The 25,156-nt window shown below is 34.0% G+C and overlaps 1 protein-coding gene across 6 annotated transcripts in view; it reads left to right on the top strand.

Moving 5' to 3' along the window:
* LOC113516327 (homeobox protein cut) overlaps positions 1 to 25,156 on the top strand; it is a 215,354-nt gene that overhangs the window by 86,514 nt on the left and 103,684 nt on the right. For all 6 annotated transcript variants that reach the window (XM_026900743.3, XM_026900739.3, XM_026900737.3 and 3 more), the window contains one exon: positions 18,268 to 18,594. In XM_026900743.3, the coding sequence (XP_026756544.2) occupies positions 18,268 to 18,594 (327 nt within the window). The remainder of the gene's footprint in view (positions 1 to 18,267; positions 18,595 to 25,156) is intronic.

Raw genomic sequence — 25,156 nt, 5'->3', positions numbered from 1 at the left:
GTTGTATAAAAAAATAATAATAATATATCATCGTCATCATTATACCAGGCGTTAACTGTCCACTGTTGAACATAGACTTCCCCATAAGTGGTCGTATTTTAGTTGACGACTTGGCAACCCAGTTAGGCTTTGGTGATGTTTTTAGAGGGACATTGCCGTCCATCACTCAACCTTTAAGTTTCCTTAGTTACCTCTTACGATACCCATGCGAAAGAGAGGAGTGGCTTAAATCACTGCATAGTATAAAACAAAGTCGCTGCCGCTATCTGTCCGTCCCTATGTCCGCTTAAATCTTTAAAACTACGCTACGGATTTCGAAGCGGTTTTTTTTAATAAATAGAGTAATTCAAGAGGAAAGTTTATATATATAATACATGCATAATACAGTAGAGAAACACTGATAATTTTAGAGGTTCCTAATGTGATGTGATGTACATTACATCACCCGTGCGAAGCCGGGGCGTGTCGCTAGTATATTATAAACAATATGAAGATTCCTTAATTCATTCAATACATTCGCTTTTACTTTCTCCGATCTGTTTTTTTTTATTCTTTGACATTTAAACGACATAAGATAAAGGCCTAATAACGCGCCAATGAGAGCTTTATTGAGCAGAATCGTCGATACCAAACGAGCTACATGCCAGATTTAATATTGTTGCGAACGTGTCCGCTCCTTGGCGCACTCCTGTTGGGGTTGCTCAAGAAAAGGGGTGATGGTATATTGTAATTGAAATATATTACATAATAACGCGCCTTTATAAATGCAAAATATGATTCTATTTGCAGCATAGGTAATATTTTAAAAGGTAATCTCGATTTTTTCTTAAAAAAGATTTTTATCATCAAACTCTAGCTCCGCATTGAAAGTCGAAATGGTTAAATTTCGATTTAGTTTCTTTTTTTTTTATACAACTTAGAATGGCAAACAAGTTGATGGCCCATTTAATGGAAAGTGGTAACCGTCGCCTATAGACATGAGCAGTACCATGGACATAACAGAATATACTGTTTGGCCCATGATACCCCCAAGCGTTGCCATTTCTGAGGACTCGGATGTACCCTGTAAATTCACGCCATATCCCACCCTTTAAACTATAAATGATATCTATTGTTCAAGTCTATAAACGACGATTACCACTTTCTAACAGGTGGTGCGTCAGCTTGTTTGCCATTTTAAATATCATAAAAAATAACATTTATATTTATAATTTTGGTAAGATTATAGGCAACTTAGTAACCAACTTTGTAACCTCAAAAAACTCACCCGAATCGCTCGCAAGAAACTCAATTTCGCTGGTCTAATAAATCTGAATGTACCGTTCATCCCACCTGTTCGGTACCTAACCGAGCCTATGATTACGGTTAAAGCTCGCATTTAAACATTATTTTAAAGCAACTAATTAAGATTGTTATCAAACTTCGCAGCCATTGTTCTTCAACTATTACGAACGTGGACGTAGGAACAGATCCCCGATAGCGAATTACCCTACAATATGTTTTTAGATTGTCCTACAATGTTATAGTAAAAATGTGGCAACGATCATTGTCGGGTCGAAGTTTGATTGCGGATGCAAGTTTGTAGGTTCGAACGTTACTTTGTAACTTGATACAATTAACAGACAGTAATTACACGAAGCAGAAGTTAGTACGTAAATACTTTTTTTATTGGATGATAGATTCGTCCTAGCGCTGCTGTACAAGAAGACCCGGCCACAGATAGTGCTAAGATTTCTGCTTAATCTTACCTCACTTAATGAAAAGTAAAATGTCAAGAGAACATTTGACTTAAAAGATCCGAGATTGTATTTCTGACAGAGTATAGGTACCTACCATTACTCAGTCTAACTCAAATAAAAAAATATTATCCTAGAATTTTTTTGGGAACTGAACTCATGATCTTTGGAGTCTGTGGTATCCATTTACTAGGATGTAGTACACACAGATAGATCCAGAAATATTTTTAAATTAATGTACATAGATATATCGCCATACAATAAACATTAATTGATTAAACTCTATAAATTTACAACAATGTAATTAAACAGCATCAAATATTCAATATTACAGTCCATACGCTAAACAAATGTGCTCAATAAAATAAACAGTAGGTAAATTTAGAGCGCACACAGCTCGGGACAAAGTTTGGGACGTAACAAGCGAATAAATGTCCCACAAGTACGGAACAAGTTGGCCGCCGATCGCGGCGCCTATAGTCGATTTCTGAACTTTGTCTCCCGCCCTATTCATAGACTATGCATCATATGACAGATGTGTTAATCAATAAAGCGAATCAAAAACGCCTATAAATAAAAGATATCCACCAAGATAAGAAGAAGCAACGGATAAGTGTATTCTGCAATATCCATGATGCTATTCATATCTATAAACGACGGTTATCACTCTCTATCAGGTGGGCCGTCAGCTTGTTTGCCATTCTAAGTTATATAAAAAAAAATATAAAAAAAGAAACTAAATCAATGCTATTCTATGTGTCATACAAAAAAGAAATATTGATCAATACAGGAAACCAAAAACGCCAAAGATAAAAAAGAGACCCTAAACTCGAGGACACTGGATAGTAATGGTTGTCTTTGTGTCTTTGGTACCATGTATGAAATGATTTTCTGATAAAATAATGATATCTAGGCGTTCAAAGAAAGGTAGTTAGTTTTAGAGGTTATTGTAACTATATTATAAAGAAATCTTAGAAATATCAAGAAGGGTAAACGAAAAGCAGTAGAAAAACATGTCAATTTAAAATTAGATAGACTTAATTTGAAAAACCGCACATATAAATAACTATATTTAGTAATATGAACTAGATATTCTGTCTTTTTTTTTTGTAATAAGTGAAAAAACTATATGCAGCTCGAGTTTTTATAGCTATTAAGATAATAATAATGACCAGATTAACATCATTATAACAATATATGACCATTCAAACATTTCTGTCTAATATAAGAATACATTAATGTGCTTATTTGTTTAATTATACCACTAATTTTATGTTTTTCAGATATTATCACATAGAATAAATTATTATTTTTATTCGAATAAGGACTATTAATGATAATTATTATATACCCAGTGAGATTTGAATCAGATTCATTTTTCCTCCAACGAATTTGTCTCACAGAGACATCACGCTTATAGGCAAAAATCAAACCACATTTGACGCGTCTGTTTCAAATTCAGCAAATACAGGTGCGAACTCCAATTCGACTTTATTGAGTATGGGCTAGTTCGCTAACTCAATATTTGCTTGTTATTACAATACGGCACAGGGCACGGCTGGATTCGGAATTATTTCCACTTGTTCTTTAGTTTTTGATTAGTTTCGTGGTTTCAATATTATGCATACAACTTTTGTATTACATCAATATGTTTACAATTATAGCCTGTTTCGACAGAGCTTTTTAAAAAATAACAAAGTTTTGTTGAAATTATCACAAAAATATTGATTTATTTACTCTTTATTGCACCATTTAAAGGATAATATAAATATATGTATATATTAATTAAATTATAGCCTAAACGAATATATCAATGATAAAGATAAATAGTCATCATTTGTAAAAAATAATGTCTCATATAAATATATTTTGTTTCACTGTATAATTTTAAATGTTATGTTTTGTATACTGTTAACTGTTCCCATATATTGTACGCTTATATAGCGGGACATGGAGATACTATTTAACTGATGTAATACATTAATTTGACCTATGATCCACAATAAAGTCATTTGTATTTGTATTAAATATATGAAGTACAAAAGGCGGTCTTATCGTTAAAACAATCTCTTCCGATAACCTTTGGGTAGAGGAGAAAAGAAAAAGGCGGTAGCTATTTGGCGCGAGGAGTGTAATTAATAAAAAAAAAAGCTAGCGTTAAAAAAACGTATGCAAATAACATAATATTTTCTAAACGAGATTAATAACAAATCGAAACATTCGATCACTTAATCGATTTTCGATTCGTTCAACATCAGCGACTAACTCACTCGATTATGAACAGTCTATTCATAATCGAGTGAATTATTCGTTTATTTACATTTTCATTTAAATCTATTAAAATAAACCGTAGTATATTATCTGTGCTACTATATCGCCATAAGAATAATTAGATCGGTACATCGTTCAAACATTAATTCTCATTAAACAAACCAATTAACGAAATTGAATGTCATAACCGGAACGCGAGTTTCGCCGAGGCCCGAGCCGAGTACACACGAGTACTCGAATGTGGAGTGGTATCGCGCAATCGGATTATCGTTCTACACGTATAAAAGACGAAAATTCTCACTTCTTACCCCTTTCCCCCTGCCCCCGGGGTGGGGAAGGGGGCGAGCTAATAGCACCCGGTTTCATTAGTAAATTAGAAAGCGGATGAATCCAAAGTTGGGAAAATTCGATATCTAATAATGATTAGCTACCTCTTATTATACCTGTCTATATTTATAATTCCGATTCGGAATTGTAATTCGATTATGTAGTTCTCGATTGGGTACGGTCGGGTTTTGTTTGTCGTCTACCCTAGTTTAGTGGCTCGTGGATTTTGTATCGATTGACGCCATTTTGCTTTCTGTTTTCGAGACTGATAAAGTTGTCTTTTTTAAAGGAATTTAAAAAGGAGGTAATCGAATCAATTATATTTTTTTTTTTTTTTTTTGTATATTTGTTACCTCAAACCTCCGTCAGTTGTAAAACAAATGTTTTTTTTTTTATTTGAAAGTATATATTTACCTACAAATTGATCTTATAGAAATATCAAAATTGGATTCAATAGTTAAATTTGTAAAACAAAATATCAGATATTTAACCGAAATCAAAGACGGTATTTGGAAGAGTACTATACTCTGTTATGTCCATGGTACTGCTCATGTCTATAGGCGACGGTTACCACTTTCCATCAGGTGGGCCGTCAGCTTGTTTGCCATTCTAAGTTGTATAAAAAAAAAAGAAACACAATCTTGAATTATTTATTCCGATCAACGCAGGTAAAGTCACATAATATGGTCAGTTTCTAATTAAAATACACTACATCGGCATAGAGTGGTAACGAATTCATGCTTCAAAATATAAATATGTATATTATAATGAATAATTGCTTTATATTACGTGTATTAATTAGTACATAGCATTCGTTAATTAAAACCGTACATACACACAATGCTTTTCATTAAATCGCATATTATGTCATCATAGTTTTACTCATTCATAGTCTAATACTGACCCCAGAGAGGTTTATCTTGAAATAAATTCCAATATATCACTATCGAAAAAGGAATGTTGCGTTAGTTTGGTCATTTGGAGAGGACGGATAAAAGAAGAATTACGAAAGAGATTTACCGAGTAAGAATGAATGGAGATGTCGGTAGGGCCCGCCCTAGACGGACGTATGTTGACCAAATAGGCGACGTGCTGAAGAAGGGCCAAATTAAAAGTGCCCGTAACCGGCGAGAGTGTATGAAAAGATTGATGAATGTGGACGAAGCGAAAGAGGTTTGTTTGAATCGAAGCATTTGGCGTTCCATTGTTTCTGCCTACCCTAATGGGAGACAGGCGTGACAGATATGTATATATGTATGTATATCAATATTCCAACCAGTCTCTAAGTGTCCTTTTAAGATAAAAAAAATTTTTCCAAATCGGTTTTAAATTGACTGAATTATGAGGTAATAAACAAAAAATTACAACTAAATTGAAAACACCCATCTTTGTGAAGTTGGTTAAACAATGAAAGATATCCTGTATATATTTATTTATTTAGAACAAACTTTATCCATCTTTATTTTAATATAATAACTACTGGTTTAACCTACATGTAATTAGATCGAGAAAGCTCGACTAGTTTCGGGATCAATTCGTAATTCTTAATCATGAGCAACTGTGACTTGCGTAAATTTTAACAATAAACTCTACCCATGTATGTGTTTTTCATTCAAATTCATCCAATTGTTTATACCGTATTGAGTAACACATTTACAGGGAATTTACTAGGTACAGAGGAATAACACCTGAGTCCTCAGGAATGGCAACGCATGGGGGGTATCATGTGCGAAACAGTATACTCTGTTATGTCCATGGTACTGCTCATGTGTATAGGCAATGGTTGTCACTTTCCATCAGGTGGGTCGTCAGCTTGTTTGCCATTCTAAGAAGCGTGAAAAAAGTAACACTTACCATTACAAATTTTAACTATTCTATTATTAAGCAATATTGGCGCCATTTTGTTTTTCTTTTTTTCTTCTTTAATATAAATTTCAGGAAACAACGCATGCTTCCATCGTTAGATAACTATATATACAGTTTAGTTTACGACCATTTTATGGTTTCAATCATCTCACTACCAAACGATTTCCGCGTACCTAATAGAAAAACACACCTGTCCACATTTTTACTGAAAATTTATTCTCCCAACACATTTCGACAATCGATATTTCATACCTGACGGGATTAGCTTTATTTTTTGGCTGTCGAAACGCGTTTCCTTAGCCTCGTCTACTGGTGAGCAGAAAATAAAACTCGAAGGTAATTCGATGCTCGGGGCAAATTAAAACTGACAGTGAGAGATTAAGAGGTACTGGCTTGAGTGTGTTCAATATTACACAAATACAGACTCGAAAACGTTTTTTTTTTTTTTTATATATAGTCCAAAACGTAATTTGATTGGGGCCTTTTTCCGCATTGTCTTCATTTAATTTATTTTCCAAACCTCTCAATGTCGAGTTCTAATTTCAAAACCAATGTAAACTCATAAATGAAATTTCATAGACAATTTGTTTTTTTTTTATGGATAAAATTAAAGTTGGTAAGCACTTTATAGGGCGGGCAAATGAGATGAAAAATGGTTTCGGATATTGAAATTACGATTCTGTCAATTAATAATTTTTGGATAATAAATCACAGGATATGATTTGATAACGTTACTTAATTTCTGTGTAATTTTGAAATAAATGTATATTATCTGGGCCCCTGTCTACTAGGACAGTTTTTTTATTAATTTACCTATAATTGGAAAATGTTACATGTTTACCATTGGACATGTGATTGTGACGACAGAACAGATTTGAATTAAATTTGGCACACGGATAGACTTAAATTACTTTTTACTCTGATTCATAGACAAGAGACATTTAGTAATATTTGTACATCTGTGTTTCGAATTAAATGTATTATTTTAGACATAGTATATTTAAATAAATACACATAATGTTAATAGAGATTTGAATGAGTAACTGTTTAGTTTCTTACGGATTGTTCTCAGCAGAAAACAACATTCGGAACATTGCAGTAAGCTCGTAAAAATTACAAATAAAAAGTCTTTGTAAAAAAGTCTATTTGAATAAAGACAATTTGAATTTGAATTTCGAAATTGGGAAAAATATATGACAGTAAAAATATAAGATGCGGAGATATATCTTCAAGAATGATAAAGCTAGTCCGTCACAGTATAACACACTGTGACATCCACGGTGCTGTTTACGTCTAAATACGCAACTGTTACCACTTTCCATAACATTGTCAACTTGTTTACATTCCAAATCCCAACACACGGATTAAATTCTTATATTAACGGTGTTGCTTTCACCAGAAGGTTAGTTGGTATACTGTATCGTGCAGACAAACTTACAATCGTATTAATATTGTAAATATGAAAATTTGTAAGGATAAATGGATGGATGTTTGTTATTTTATCACACTAAAACTACCAAACTTATTTAAATGAAATTTGGTACAAGTGTAGGTTATATCCTAACTTAGTACACAGGATACTTTATGTACTACGAAGCCGCAGTACACAAGTGGTACAATATATACAGACCCTTGAATGGACTCGTCTAAAAATCGCGTAGCACAAACAATTAAGTCTGCATCGGCGGGCAACCCTCGGCACAACCGTCCCCCGCGCCCCCGCTCCCCATCACCCGTGTCCAAGGAGAGGCGTCCTTTATCATATTTATTTTATTTCAATTCGGTACGAATTTAATCCTTTTCCATTAATTAGTGGCCGGCCCCCGTATAATGCGGGGTCGGACTGACCATACCCTTGCGAGGACGCGTTAATTTTTCTTGGCGGCTGCCGCGGGTTGTTTTACGCCGGGATTCGTATTCGCCACCCGTTCGACCCGAATGTTTATGACGGCTTGATCGATATTTTTGTACTTCTGCACTTTGTGTGCGCCGTTTTGAATATATTGATATTATTGAGATAGCGTCCGTATTAGTTGGTCATGTGTTTTTGGTATTATTTATAATCTATGTTCAGCACACAGTTAACAGCTAATATGATGTCGCCGTGTGGTCCCGGCATAGAATAGGCCATCCTTTCCTTTCTGGTGGGTGTCGAAAGAGACGACTAATGGAGGACAACAGATGGGCAGCAGCGTCTCTCTTAAAACATCTCTAAAACCTAATTGCGGTTGCCAATCGGCTTGTCAAGCGTATCACCTACTAAATCCCACCAAGGGAGTGGCTTAAACTTTGCAGTGAACAGTTAAAGGCTTATATGATAATGATAATGATTATACATAACAATCTCAAAAATTTCAATTTTCGACCCGTGTTTTTTAATTGTGTATAGTAGGACATTGCCTTTGACCCTCCGGGGGGAAAGTTAGTAAGAACAAGAGGAGCTGGCCTAAAATTTCACCCATTTCGATTTCACCCTATACATAAAACAGGCTCGCATCAGCAATAATTACTAGCCACAGTACAACCGACGCAAAATAAGTACATAAAGCCGAAAAAATTACATTTAATTAAGAGCAATGTGAAATGACCAATTAATACGATACGCGAACACGACTCTGATAGCCGGGCGAGCGTGGACCGCGATGAGTTTTAAAATGTAACGCTTACGTTTCTAAATCATAATAAAACAAGAATACATCACAATAATAATGAAAGCGAACTCGTAAAATTTCCGAGAGAGCTGTGCTCAGTACCCCGTCGGTGCTCGCAGGCGCGGAAAGGGTATATATACAACGGATTTCAAAATAATTAAAGATTATGACCCACAAAAAAGTACTTCAATTGTGATATAACTAGTTACTTTGATCTAAAAACTAATGTACTAAACCGATTTCGAAAATTTCTATCAGACCAATCTGTAAATATATTCTTTAAGATCCTTCCAAATCGGTTTAGAACTGACGTAGTTATTAGGTGACAAATATAAAAACTTACAACCTAATTAAAGACTTCCATATTTTTAAAATCGGTTGGTAACCAATAACGTGTCTTTGAATTTAAAAAAAAAAATGTAAATCAATTACTCATTTAAAGTTTAATTACTAAATAAGATTAATAAATTAGGCGATACGCCAACCCATATACCAAAAAGAGACTTTGTAAAAATAGTCGTTTGCTTCGTACTTCTGTCCCGTTTCTGTTTCTACCGTGAAGCAGTTGTGTTTTCATGGCTGTGTTTCGGTTTGAAGGGTGGGACATGGCAGTGAATTTACAGAGTACAGAGGCATAACACCTTTGTCCTCAGAAATGGGGGTATCATGGGTGAAACAGTATACTCTGTTATGTCCATGGTACTGCTCATGTTTATAGGCGACAGTTACCACTTTCCATCAGGTGGGCCGTCAGCTTGTTTGCCATTCTAAGTTGCATAAAATAAAAATAATTATAATAATTATTTATAAACCTAATTAAATATTTTTTTTGTATTATTACATCAACCGTTTAAAGTCCACTGCTGAACATATGCCTCCCCCATAAAGGGGGGTTTTGCCACTAGTTGCCACACTTGGCAGGCGGGTATGCAATCGCACTTAGACACATCCCACGAACATTAAGTTCCTTTGTCGCTCTACAACACCCACGGAAAAGGAATGGGTGAACTATTTATAACTGTCTTACACGGAAATTAAACATATTGATAACTGCAATTTGTACTTGTTAAGTAGTATACCAATAAGTTCGCGAAATGTAAGTAAACTGAATCATACGTCAACCAGACAGAAACTTTGTATTTGGTACACAGACATAACACCTTAGTCCTCAAGAATGACAACGCATAATTGGTATCATGAGCGGTGTCTATGGTACTGTTCATGTCTATGGGCAACGATTACCACTTTCCATCAGGTGAGCCGTCAACTAGTTTGGCATTCTAAGTTGTATAAATAAAAATTTTGTCCACAGCAATGGATATAAATTGTTAAATTTATTTAATACAACGCTAATTTTCTATCATACTCTAATAATGTTGACATAACACGACTTCCAAAAATAATTCGATCATATTTTACAAGATCGCTTTGACACAGTTTTTTTTTTCTGGTGTTACGATAGAAAATTTCGCTTCAAACCTTATGTTCGCGATAACTCATTCATGTATCTATAAACATTTGGAAATAAATATACTACTACGCTTTTAATATCGCGAAGTGAATCACTCGAAAACGTTGCCAAGTTTTTATAATGTCGCATTCGTGTACAGACATTAGGCACATTCGATAGTTTTAAGTGTGAACGGAAACAGAAAGAAAGGTATAAATCTCAAATTATTGCGTTCGCAGCCTTCCCCTTTGAGTTACAACAAAAGTATAACTACACAAGGAGTTAATTCACTAAGTTCTTAACTAAGAAACTCTTGTAACTTTACATTTAATAGATATATAAATCTGTACATATCACTGAACTGAATTGAATATTCCACTAAACTTCACGGAATCAACTTTTGGACATCTGAGAGTAGTCAATCAAATAACCAATAATTTCAATGAAAATTTAATTCTAAACGAATTGAATTCAAATGCAAATTTGCAAAACGAATCGTCGCGAAATTTCGAAAACTCAGAAACAGAAGTGACAGTCTTTGATGGGAGATCTGTGAAAATCAATATAATTGTCAAGTCTCGATACCATTCACTTCGAAAACAATTTGGCAACAGAGAATCAAAATCAAAGAAGGCATAAACAAATCGAATTCGATTAGACTGAGACAATAGCTGTGTTTAGAACAATACAGAGCGATGCGAGCCTTCAATCGCACCCTCCGAACTCGGTATTAATTTCTGTCCATTCATTGGAATTAATCAATCGATTGTTTATAATATTTGGGATCTTCTGACTTGGTTATTCCAAGATTTAAGTGCACGAAGTATTGCGGTTCAAAGATATAACAAGAGTTGCAAATTTTATGTTAATGTGCATATATTTAAATGCTAATAAGGTTATTATACTGAATAATTGGACAGATATATCTATATCTGAGCAAAAAATAGAAACTCGTGCTTCTGCCGTGAAGCGGCTATATTTCTGTTCGAAAGTTGGTATATGGTAGTGAATTTACAGATCTTCGCCGGCACGTCTTCATGGTAGGCATGGGTAGTATGGATACCGATCCGATATTTATATATCGTGTTCCTCTGGACATTGACGGCGAAAAGAAGGTCTTCGCCCATTTCGATATCGCCCGGTTCGATATCGGTCGGTTATCTATTTTAGAATATGTTAAAAATCTATTATCCAATATTATTTTTGGATAACAGACTGTTAACATATTCGATATTGGAATAGTATTATACATAGATATTGTAACCAAAATATATAGATATTTCCATATATAACCCACCCCTACTTGATAGTCCTCTGAAACGACAACGCATTAAGGATATCATTGGCATCGCAGTGTATTCTGTGATGTCCATAATACTAATCACGTTTATAAGCGACGGTTACTATATAACACCATTAGAGTCTTCCGCTTGTTTGCCATTTTAATTTAAATAAAATACTAAATTCATTTTTAGTTGGAGTATATTACAATTAGTCGAAATATTTAACGGTGTATTTGAAAAGAACAATCTCGAGAAACTGTTCCATAGAATGGCTGCTGTATCTACTACTATGGAAAATATTTAAAATAATCATTGAATCATTAACTATCTTTACCGCTATTATAATTGCCCGCCGTGAGAGCACAATCACCGAAATTACTTTAACTTAATCTATTGCACAAACAAACTAGAATTTTGGATCCGATGGCTCCGATAGATAACACTCTTTGTTCCATTCCAGAAGTCACTGAACGCATCAACTAATGTTTTAATTGTAACCCGATTTGGTTGTCTATTACATCTTGCACTTACTGTTTCGTAATTTCTTTGATCAACGGCGATTAATCGTATACCAATTTGAAATACTGTTTTGTTCGTGTAATCGATTTCATTCCCTGTAACGATTCTAATGTCATGACTTTGCAAAAAGTTGCTCTTAATTTTCTTTTATTCTAAAGATTTTTTTCTTCATACAAATTTTCCATTGTTGACCCTACAGTTCTGAATATTCGTCCTGAATTACATGGTTTAGATGATCAATGATTATTCCGTGGCCACAATTAATCAATGTCATCAGAGATACTTATCGCATGTTATCTGAACTATATTTTGGACTTTCTATTGACATTGTAGTTGCCTTTTCTCACATTATAAGCGCAATAATTCCGTAAACTGTGTCTGTGACTATTATCATTACAATTATAAAGAGATTTCAAGCAATACATGTGCCGACTTCGGTTATATTTAACGATCTAAAATTATTATTTTTTTTTATGTTTCTGTTCACACAATTTCACGTGTGACGCTTTGGTGATCTCGCATCTATTTAATTGAATGGGTTACTTTCATGATTTTTAATGAACTCACATAATGATTATTTTTTTTTTTTGCTTGCGTCTACTTTCTAGTTGTAAACATAAAATTATTCGGTCCAAACCTTAACAATTCTTTTTAATATTTAAATTAAGATAACAGTCTGTTTCATACATCGGTGGAGAGGTATTTCTTTTATTGTAAATTGTATTTTTTATCAGGAATCTTTTTATTGTCTAGAGCTTTGTTTGTCTTCATCTAATAAAGTATGTTAACGCACAATATTTGTTTGATCTATATCTTGTCTTTGAACCGATCTGTGCATTTTTACTGCCATATCACGTGTTAGACGCGATATTTATACGTTCAGTTTTTTATTATTTCATGTTTGTTACATTATAAATTAATTTCTGCCTAACATAAAGGTGGGAATACACAGAATTATTAGGTTTAGTAAAATAATGTTTCTTAAATATAGCTTCTTAGCTAAAAGGAACTAGTTTTGAGTAACACAAAATCAGAAATTTTTGGAAATAGATGGGGAAGACCTTTTACTAATAACAAAAGAGCACCAGACACCATAGATTAATAACAGAAAATAATAAATCTAGCTTCAGCTCATAACTGTTTTCTTGACAGTCTTTTACGTATATAAAACCAACCGGACAAACAGACTTTTATTTTCATATGTTTTAAACTTTATAGTTATATTGCATTTATATCATTTCTACTACTGCATTTCTGTTTCGATAGAATTTAATAAAACTGTAAACAAACGAACAATTGTCTCTAATATAAGACAGTCTATCAATAACCAATTGTAGTACAATTTAAAAATTATTCAATCAATTAAATATATCGATTTTTTAGTAATATCTTTTGGAGATCGTTTCTATGATAATTTCAATAAAAATTGATTACCTTATGATTAAAGTTCTATTGAAATAGACTGCGTCACAAGTCAGCATTCCCTTCTATCAACACAATTGAAAATTGAAGTTATTAAACAAAATTTGCTTTCAAGTAAACTATAGACCTAATTTCTGTATATTGTCTTCAGTTAGTTAGCTCAGCCTTTACTTCAGCTTTGAAGCCATTTCGTTTTGCTGTCGTATAAGTAGCAATAACTACTTATTACGAAAAACCGTAGGTGGAAACTAGAGTAAAGATTTGTCATCTCCCGATTACGTAATGTGTGATTTGTGCCATAGACTCAATTGAGCGTGATTGATCGCTCCTGTCGTTTATTGTCTATGACTCACAAAAATGAGTTTCAGTTTTATAGATTTATACCCTTGGACTGTAGGTACTTATGTTTATTAATAGAATAGTTAAATTACTCTCTCAAACATTATTCATTACTGTTTATTTTTTGAGCAATTTCGAAAAATAGAAGATTCTCAATCAGTCAATCTTAATTAGTTTCTATTTTTTAATAGAAAATCCTAAAGTTTTAACCGCATGAATTAGTACACAAAGTATCCTGCGTATTAAATTAGGATATAACCTACCCGTGTACTCAATTTCGTTCAAATCCGTTCAGTAGCTTTTGCATGAAATAACAAATATCCATTCCTCATAACAGACTTTCAAATTTATAATATTAATAGGACAATAATATATTACAAATTCTAAACCGATTTTTTTATAATTCTTATTCATTTCAGAAGTCCTACTTGTTTATATTATGAATAATTGAGATTTTTTTTTTTATTTTTTTATACAACTTAGAATGGCAAACAAGCTGACAGCCCACCTGATGGAAAGTGGTAACCGTCGCCTATAGACATGAGTAGTAGCATGGACATAAGAGAGTATCCTGTTTCGCCCATGATACCCCCCATGCGTTGCCATTCCTAAGGACTCAGGTGTTATTCCTCTATACCCAGTAAATTCACGCTATACCCCACTCTTCAAACCGAAACACAGCCATTCAAACACAACTGCTTCACAGTTGAAACAAAATTATAGATAAATTGAAAATTTTATGTTTTATGTTATGTAAAATTATAGATACTTCTTGTACCTCAATCAGTCAATCAATATAAACGTTCGAATGAGTGCAGATTACCCGCTAAACGATTTATTGACTCATTGTAAATTCTATACTCATGTACGCTGGCATTTATGAATATATTTGTAATTAATTAACGATTACTAAAGAACTTTTCAAAACAATCTCAAATGAATACATTTCAATCAAGTTTTATTTTAAACCAAAGCCTATTTTTTAACCATAATATTATTCTGATAGAAAAATAAGAACGCGCATTATTCGAAGTTGGTCAAGTGTATTAAGTTTTCATCGTACTGCTATATATACGGAGTGTTGTAAATTTTAGAAACGGCAAGTAAACAGCGAATGTTACTCTATCTAACATGAAATCTAACGTAATGAAATGCTCGATAAGGCATTAATTACAAAAAAAAAACATACGCTATTAATCCAAATATCAGTGATTTCATCGAGAAATTTGTAATGATACATGCGTACGCGACTGTGTGTAGATATAAAGCGGAGTGTACACGTGATGCTTTGGTACAGAGTATAATAATAGAATATTATATATGTATATACTATATTTATATTTCGCAGTTGGGACACCGAACGGTTAACACTAGGTTCCGAACAGCCATCTAATTATCTTCGTTCCCGTTGCTTTTGAGACTACGGGCATGTGGGGAGCGGAAGCAAAATCCTTCATAAGAGAGTTGAGTCTGCTCATTACAAATAGGGGCCATGATCGCCGTTCTGGTTCGTATCTGGCTCGAAGGATATCTCTGGCAATCCAACGCGGAAATGCCGCAAGTGTCATGGGGACCTTTGGGTCGGGTACGGATCGTGAATGGCACTATATTCGTTCATTAATTTAATTTTTGTTTTTTTTTTGTGATTCTATGAAATATATTAGTTTTATATATATGTACATATTTGAATATTAATTTAATAACTAATTATCTCAATATTAACTTCTGTGTGACCATTTCTTTTACACACTCCATCTATCTCTTTTAGTTCTCCTACACTTACAGTCATGTATAAATTAAGTTATCAAGATTTTTCAAAATATCCAACATGTTCTGTAATGTCCATGGACAATACCTGATGAAGGTAGTTATTATTATTATTTACTTAACTCTTTATTGCACCATAAATAAAAATATACAATGACAAGTGAATAATTCAAATGAAATACAATAACATAAATACAGATTGAAATATACACATAAAGGTACAAAAGGCGGTCTTATCGCTAGGGCAATCTCTTACAGACAACCTTTGGTTAAAGGAGAACAGATAGAAGTGGGAGTAGGTGGCGCAAGAGTGAATAATAGTGAACCTCTTTCTACCAGCTTGTTATAATTTCTTGTTATATATATATATATATATATATATAAAATCGTAAGATCACCTGAGAACGTGGCTGTTCTCTCCTCACCCTAACATCGTAGGTAATCTTGTACAGACGATGTTATCTGCCCACATACGTCACGCGTGCGAGCACACACATTGGAAGATATTTTTTGCTTTCTTTGACTAATGACTCATTAGTGAATTCGTAACGGAAACAGCAAGGGCGGGATTAGAAATGAATGAATAGAAATTAACAGTTGTAAAAACTAATTTACATCGATCGGGATGCGGGACATTTTAATTGTTTATTATTTGAAGCATTTCTTCTTTTCATTTAAGAGTTCCCTCTTGTCGGTGCAACTAATTCATGCATCATCTTCCAACCAGCTCTATCCCAGGCCATATCCTTTATCTCCCTATACGACATGACGCCTAGTGTTTCCTTTATCTGTTTATTATTTGCTTTTAAAACAATCGTTCTTCTTTTTACACAATTTGCTACTTACACCACTGTGTTCTTCAGGTTTAAATTTGTTGTCTGAATTTATTAAATGTAAATTTATTATTGATCAAAACTCTACGGTGCAATAAAAGAATTTAATGCTATATAGGATAAAGATATACATACCAAACGGAAACCCAGGAACAGCGTTAATCAAAACAAAAATCATTAAGCTTTTAAGTTAAATTTAATATTCTTTGTAAATTTATGCAATAATGATTTGAACTTGCTTCATAAAATTTTCTTTGGTTTAAAATACAACAAACTACACATTATAAAAGAGTTAAAAAAGTAAAATACCACGGTCACTTTCTACCATCGTATACGACAGAGACTGACGCTTTAGACTGGGGGGAAAGGGATTTGAGAATCCCATTAGCTTTCGACCTCCTCGCGGTTCTCCCTGGAAACTATCATGGGTAATTGCTGATGAATTCATCATGACAGGCTAACTGACCTGTTTTCATTCTCATCTATCACCCTTCACTGGTGCTCCGCCAGCGTATCCTGTTAGCGCAGGCGGGATTACTATACCATTTTCACCCATCAAAACCTTAGAAACTAGATAGTCGTGTACAGCGCGGTTTCAGAGATATTTCTTCCCATGAACGCTTAAGTTATGAAATGAACTCCCCGTCGAGACTTTTCCAGGATACTTCAGCGTGGGATCCTTAAAAAAAGAGATAAAGTGGTTTCTCCGAGGTCAGCAACGCGCGCGTAATGCTCCTGGTATTGCAGGTGTTCAGAGACTACAGTAACCGTTTACCATAAGATGGGTCGTATATTCTTTTGCCATCTCAGTGCTATAAAAAAAGCCAGCTTGCATTTGGAGCAATTTTTTTTTTTATTAAGTTAGTCCATGATCTAACTTAATTCATTCATTGTTTCTATTACAACAAATTGAACAATGGCCTCGCAAATGTCTTATAAAAAAAAAACACAATCAATACAAAGCAAACATTTAGTGCCATTCCCGATAGTGGTTTCACATCCGTTCAGATCTACTGATTACTTCTCAATGGTCCACGTTTGAATGGTACAGGAAACAACAACAAAGCTATTACACTATGAAAAAAAAAACAAATGGCTATGGGAACTGATAATTAGATTACAAACACTAATGAAATATTGTTCACTCATTAAATCGATGTTTCCTGTGTTTATGCAAATTGTTACAATCAAACTAACTATTACAATGAAGATATTACAGGAATACGTGTTGCTTGTACGGATGTTTACACTCGTACTTGCTGTCCATGCAACTTCGTCTCCAACAGAAGCTCTCAATAGAAATCAATTTTCTCAGTTTCTATAAATATTTTTAATGTATACTCCGCTCCTATTGGTCGTAGCGTAATGTTATATAGCTTACAACCTTCCTCGATAAACAGGCCGTCCAAGACTAAAATAATTTTTCAATTCGAATCATTAGTTACTAAGATTAGCGGGTTACTGCGAGGCAAAGATGCTGGTTTTGTTGTACGCGTGGCAGGCGGGTTGGTGATCGCAGTTATGCATTTGAGATGTTTAAAAAAAGGACGCTGCTGCCCATTACTTGACCATAAATTTGTACAAGATTGCTTAAAAAATATTATGAACACTAGGTTTTATATGCAACTAGGAATAGCAAAAAAGCTGACGGCCAACCTGAAGGAAACAAGTATAGACATGAACAGCATCATGGATATTGTACTTTTCCTTCCAAACTTAAACAATGAATTATCTCCTTTTTCTCATTTAAGTTCGTGTTGCCCTTTTACAAAATTCTAATAAGCCCTTTCTCCATCTTTGCAGAGAGCCACGCTGGCCGAAAAAGAAGTGACCACACTGAAGGAACAACTAGCCACCACCAGCCCCACGCCTCTCCAAGCGACGGTGCCGCCAAAAACCAATGGCTCCCACTTAGAACCCACTAGGGACCAAGCGACAGAAACAAGAATAGACATATTCAGTCAAGACATAAAAGAGGAGAAGAGAAGATCGCCCGAGATTGATGAAGAAGTAGAACATAAGATGGAAATGGCCGCGACGGGGAGGAGCAACAGCGATTCATCTAGAAGCAGTCCTGTTGTCCACCAAGGGAACAACTACGAGAATGAGCTGGCTGCAAAGGAGAAAGAGGTAAATTTTTGAATAATAACTACAGTAACAAAATAGTAACTAGTCGAGCAATCCCGGGTCCTCGGGTTGTTTTTTTTATGGATGATAATGGAATGGCAACTTTGCCTGCGCTATCGATATACACTGACAGGACACCAGTGAGGGATGATGGGTAAAGATGAAGCAGGTCAATAAGCCCACCGTGGCGAATCTAACAATAAATCAATCACGATGGTTTCCAGGGTGAACCACGAGGTCGACCTTACAGGGTATATTGCTAGTAATGGAGCTACTAATTCCCATTACTAACAATTCCTTCTCCCCCTCTCTCGGTTCCTTGGGTGTCCATATCCAAATATAAATATTTATATGCTAGAACGTTTGCAGGGCCAGCTAGTATATCTCTAAAGATTTCTACTGGCATTTGATAAATAACATCAGGGATGCACGTGTCTAGAAACATTTCCTGGTGACAGTTTATGAGGAAGCCTATCAGCAGTGGTCAAATAACGGTTGAAACAAATCCTCATTTCAACCATTAATTTATTCACTGACGATCGATGCCATAGTCAAATAATTATAAAAAGATTAATAATAACACCAAATTTTTTTATACAATTTAGAATGGCAAACAAGCTGACGGCCCACCTGATGGAAAGTGGTAATCGTCGCCTATAGACATGAGCAGTACCATAAACATAACAGAGTATACTGTTTCGCCCATGATACCCCCCATGCGTTGCCATTTCTGAGGACTCAGGTGTTATTCCTCTGTACCCTGTAAATTCACGCCATATCCCACCCTTCAAACCGAAACACAGCCATGCAAACATAACTGCTTCACGGTTTAAACACGAATGGGACAGAGGTGCCCAAGCAATCGACTTTTGTACAAAGTCTCCCTCTGGTGAACTTATTAAATTAGAAAATTTCACAAGTGAATCCATCAATATTTTATAGATTTGATATCCTATTCCGTTAGAACAATGGTTGGATGTTTGTTACTCTTTCACGCAAAAACTACTGAACGGATTTGAATAAAATCTGACACAAGTGTAGGTTATATCCTAATTTAATACATAGGATACTTTATGTACTAATTCACGTGAGCGGAGACGCGGGATACAGCTTATATAAAAATAAGCGTAACTATCTCTATCGTTCTTCCCCCAGCAATGATCTCGAGTTATGCGTCTGAGGTCACCCGGTTAACTGGTTAGAAAATTACAGTTAAAGGATGCAATAGCCTTGTAGTTAAGAGACGATGCGCGCGCGCAAGTCATCTCGTATCGAATGTAACGTATGATCAATAAATCAATTATGTACGCGGGGGCATCGCTGAATTGGATTTGACAGGCCGAACCTAGGGATGGGACTGTATCGATATTTTAATCGATTCGTTGTTACAAAAATATTATTTATTTTTTTATTTTACACAAAAGAAAAATATATAATTTATAATTAATTTGTGTCCAACCAAATGATTATAATATAGAGAAATATATATTGGAGGAAATATATATACGTACACACACACTAACTTATACATACAGACACACACACAAATACACATACAAATAAATAAATAGACAAATATAATCTTAACTTCTTCTGTTGCATCGACCAATGTCGTTGCCTTTATTCTGCAGCCGTCAATGTTATGTAAAATGCATCGTATTTAAATTAAGAAGGATCATTTACAGAAACAATGGACATAACGCACTGCATTTGTAATTTTCACTTAACATTTTTGCAAACAGTTATGTTTTTTTTTTTTTTTATTAAACTCACAATACTTACACGTCTCTCGAAGGTTAAACAAATTCCTGACACGAATGACGAAAAATGTCGAAACTTAATAAAAAATATATATAAAATTTCGCATAATCTTATCGAGAATTTTGTTTTTAAAGGCAGTTTTCCTTTATTTTACTCGAAGTAGATTTTGTTTATTTATTACATTATAATAAAATTGCAATCCCTTTTATGTTTTATAAAAATCTAAAAGAAACGAAATTTATAAACTAAAAAAAAATAAACAAAAAAAGACCAAGATTAATATTTTATAAATTTGGTAACCTTTTTTCTTTTCTAATTGATTTTAAACGATTTACAAATTACTCTGTACAAGGACATACAAGTTAGTACAGAGCAAGTGCAAGTTTCAATCCTACTAATATCAAAACGCGAAACATTCTAAAGATATATGGATGTTTGTTACTCAATCACGCTTAAACGGCTGAACGGATTTTAAATTTGAAATAGACCATACCATAAATTAACACATCGTATATTTTAAAACAACCGGGAAATGCCACGGATTACAACCAAAACGCTTTTTTAAGCTGTGGTAAACGGTGCTGATGACAATTTTACACATTATATGTCTTTTTCAGTGTTTCGGCTCATTATTTTATTTGTCACTGTTTTTTTTTTTACCTAAATAAGTTAAAAAATAATAAAAATATTAAATTCCATAAACAATCGATTCCAAATGTAACAAAACCAATTATTTTATCTAAATAATAAAATCTGAACTCATATTGAAAAAAATGTCTTTGGAACTAATTTCTAAGTATTTCCTATAAAAAAAAGAATTTTCCAAATCGATTTATAACTGAAGGTGTTATGAGGTGACAGATATATAAAAATACATCCGAATTGAGAACCTCTTTCTTTTCAAAGCCGGTTTAATAAGATTTAGATAAAGAAATATTGACTCGATAAATTATCGATAAGGTATCGGCAAAGAGCATCCCTATTCGGAGGAAACAGGATATGTTCAATGGAATGATTGATCGGCACCGAACGAACGGTAATCCTTGCACTAAATAAATATAGTTTATGAGCTACGCACAGATACACAAACATACGTGGCCTATATGGGTAATAAGTCAAGTTAAACTAACTGTCCAACTTGACATATTTTTAGATCTTAATGGTTTAAATTATTTAGACATTTTAGTTTACAATTTGTTTGTACAAAACGATAATTCGTGTTTCAACAAGCAGTTGTGACATATTTTTAGATAACTTAATGGTTTAAAACAGTTATTTGTCCATGGTACATTTTAGTTTACTTTCCATCAGGTTTGTTTGCATAGTATAATATCTTCTATCTTCGAGTATAGTCTCAAATCTTTCCAAAAGTTCCAATTGATACAACGTTTTTGGTTTTTTGATCTTAAGACTTTTTGACGTTTGAATGTGAGTCGTGCAAACCACAGCCACAATACCCCCAAATATAGTAGAGAACTCATTATCATTGCACTAAATAGTATAACAACCACTCTTGTCCACTGATGGGCTTAGATCTCTCTCTATAAAAGACTTTAATGTTCACCCCAGCTTAGTACAGGATTTTAGTTCCTTGTAGTAGTACAGTGCTTTGTTTTTCTAATTCCACTTACGAGTGTGACGAGCTTAGAATGAAAAGAATTACTGACATATTCCATTCTTACTGTCACCTTTTGAATAAAAATCATAATCATCATCATCAGCATCATGTCAGTCTTTAACTGTCTACTGCTGAACATAGATCTCGTCATATTGGTTATGCAACTAGTTACCACGTTTAGTAGGAAGATTGGCTTAGGTTTGGGAATGTTTTAAGAAGGACGTTACTTCGACGACACCCACGAGAAAGGATGAAGTGATCCATTCTATGCTGGAACCACATAGCGATTAAATAAAAGTACTACTTAATAATAATTAATACTGATTGCCAATATGTAGCACACATTTAGCGAGCATGTTCCCACTAATTGGAATTGGCAACAGATTCGCCCGTCTTTCGGATTGATTATCGTGGTGCCAAACCGTCCAAGGATAGGGCGACAGCTTTGGTTTTTCTAATAATTAATTGTCACATTAACAACTTCGGCAAACAAAGTGATGACGTTACGTTTGTAGAATTTTAAATGTATAAAAAAAAAACATAAAAACTAATAACTACGTCGCAAAAAATACATTGTGTGAAAGCGAAAGAAGATTTGAAGGAAATATCAATGTAAAAATGAAACGTGATTTGGGCATGTGGAAATACCATCAAATAAAAAGATGTTAACATAGATGTATCATGTGAAAATAAAAGACTAGATGTATCTATTATAATCATGTTTGAAGGAACCAAGTCTTCTGAACTGACGGATATGTATGAAATTTATAGAATTAGATGCAGCAATAAATGTATGTAAAGAGAGGCTTTTGGCAGTCAATTTTATATCTCCTGGTTACATACATTTGAAAAAAAAAGTCTCCCACTGGCAATTTTCAACAATATTCTCTTTATCTGAAAATATCTGATCTTTTACTCAGCATAATGGAAGTGCTCTACAAGTTACGCTAAAGTCAAAGCCCAAAGGAATTAAATTCTTCATCTAAATTAGTCCAACAAAGAATCAGACCTTAAATCTCAGTAAACATAATCATAGCTTCATTATTACTATACTAAACTCCGAAAATCTTCATGTATCGATTAATTGTTAATTCCTATTAATATATTTTACGCCAATCTATAAAACACCATAAGGTATATTTTTAAACAAAGTTGTTTCGAAGCCAACATCCTGATAAATTTATCTTAACGAAGTGACTGACGCTCAACAATCCATCAATCAATATTATCGATAAGTTCAATTAAATCGATACTATTAATTCGAATGGATCGTTCCTAAACTACTCCAATGTTACACTCAATTGTTAGATATCATAAACTATTCACCCACTCACAAACCTCCATCTTCCATCAAATCCAAAAAGAACTAACTGAATTCTTAATTGGGCTTTATACTTACATTGTACGCAATATTATCGCCAATTCTGAACATTTTTGATGATTCTTTTTTAATGAAAAGAATTAAGTCGGTTTTTTTTTTGTGAAACAAAATCTTTAACAATAACTATTAATATTAATTAATAATTATTAATATTGTTTAATTGTCATGAGATTATAAAGTTGTTAAATACATTAATAAATTGTCCTCTACATGAACCCTGTTAGGGTGTTGCAAATTATATATATGTTATTTTGGTTTTAAATCGCAGTAAATTTATAGCTACCAAATCATACAAACTACTGCATAAAGAGAGAGACAGAGAAAGAGAGCAAAAAAACAAAAATACACCCGCCATATTTGAAGTGGCGCATCCGAAATGTATTGCGAAAAACGAGTTTCAAAGACGAAGCAGTAACAAGTGTTCTTTCAGAATGCACCCATTCATACTACAGAATCATTAGTCCATTCAATCGCCGAATTTAAAGCAACGAATACATAGCAAAAACCAAATGCGAAAAATGGCGAAAGCGAATTTTCTCGCAACGCTTTTGTTGCGCCTATAGATTTTGCGCCGTGAATAGAGCGCACGCTTGTGGTAAATTTAACTAATTATGTACACCGACAATTCGAGTAAAATATGAATGTAAACATCATCATCATTTTAGCTTTCCACTGTCCACTGATGACTCCTCCCCTCCCCTCCCTAATACACGGTTATAAGGAACGGTCCTAAACCACCTGCATGTACTGACAACCTGCCCCAACACATTACTATCAAATGACACATTTAATGTCTTACAAGTTGCTTTTTTTTTTGTATATAAATAAGTAAAATAAATTATTTAGTCATCGCCTATAATGAAATACTATTTCCTATTAAATTATGGCTTAATAATTCCCTATTTGCCGTGTGCCGTGCTTTATTTCACGTGAGTATCATAAAAAATGACAATGGAAACTTAATAGTTGAAGGAATTTTTTTTTATACAACCTAGAACGGTAATCAAGCTGACGGCCCACCTGATGGAAAGTAACTGTGACCTATAGACACGAGCAGTGCCATGGACATAACAGAGTATACTGTTTCGCCCATGATACCCCCCATGCGTTGATATTCCTGAGGACACAGGTGTTATTCCTCTGTACCCTGTAAATTCACACCATATCCCACCCTTCAAACCGAAACACAGCCATTCAAACACAACTGCTTTACGGTAGAAACACGAATACGGACAGAGGTACCCAAGCAAACGACTTTTGTACAAAGGATATCACAGTCTCTCTTAAAACATCACCAAAGACTAACTGCGGTTGCCATCTCACCTGCCAAGCATGACCACTGGCAAACCCCATATTTTGGGAAGGCCTATGATCAACTAGAAGATAGTAAGACGACTGATATGATAATGATGGTGATGATGATATAAAATACTATCATTCTACTACGTTCATTCATGCTACATTCGTACACCAACATCGTTCCCGTGAATTGGAGCAAAAAACGATACAAAACTATTCACTAATCCAGAACCTATTTTATTGTCATTCAAATTCATCTAAAAGTTTAAATATCACTGCGTAACAAACATGTTTGCAAACTATCAAAATTATAATATTGAATCAAGTAAAATTAATATTAAATAAGAACAATACTTAGGTACAAAAATACTTTACATAAACAAAGATTGCATAGGAAATCTGATAGAATTCTTAAACAACGCTGAAACTTCATTTAGTTTGAATAAAAGCAGTTATTAAGCATGGTAACGAACACCTTTGTAAAGCAAAATTCCTAGACTATCCTG

This window comes from Galleria mellonella, unplaced genomic scaffold (genome assembly GCF_026898425.1).
Source record: "Galleria mellonella isolate WM207_F2 unplaced genomic scaffold, CSIRO_AGI_GalMel_v1 utg312, whole genome shotgun sequence".
In the NCBI taxonomy this organism is placed as follows: domain Eukaryota; kingdom Metazoa; phylum Arthropoda; class Insecta; order Lepidoptera; family Pyralidae; genus Galleria; species Galleria mellonella.
Note: the sequence above shows the minus strand (reverse complement) of the source record. Positions and strands in the feature narration are given on the sequence as shown.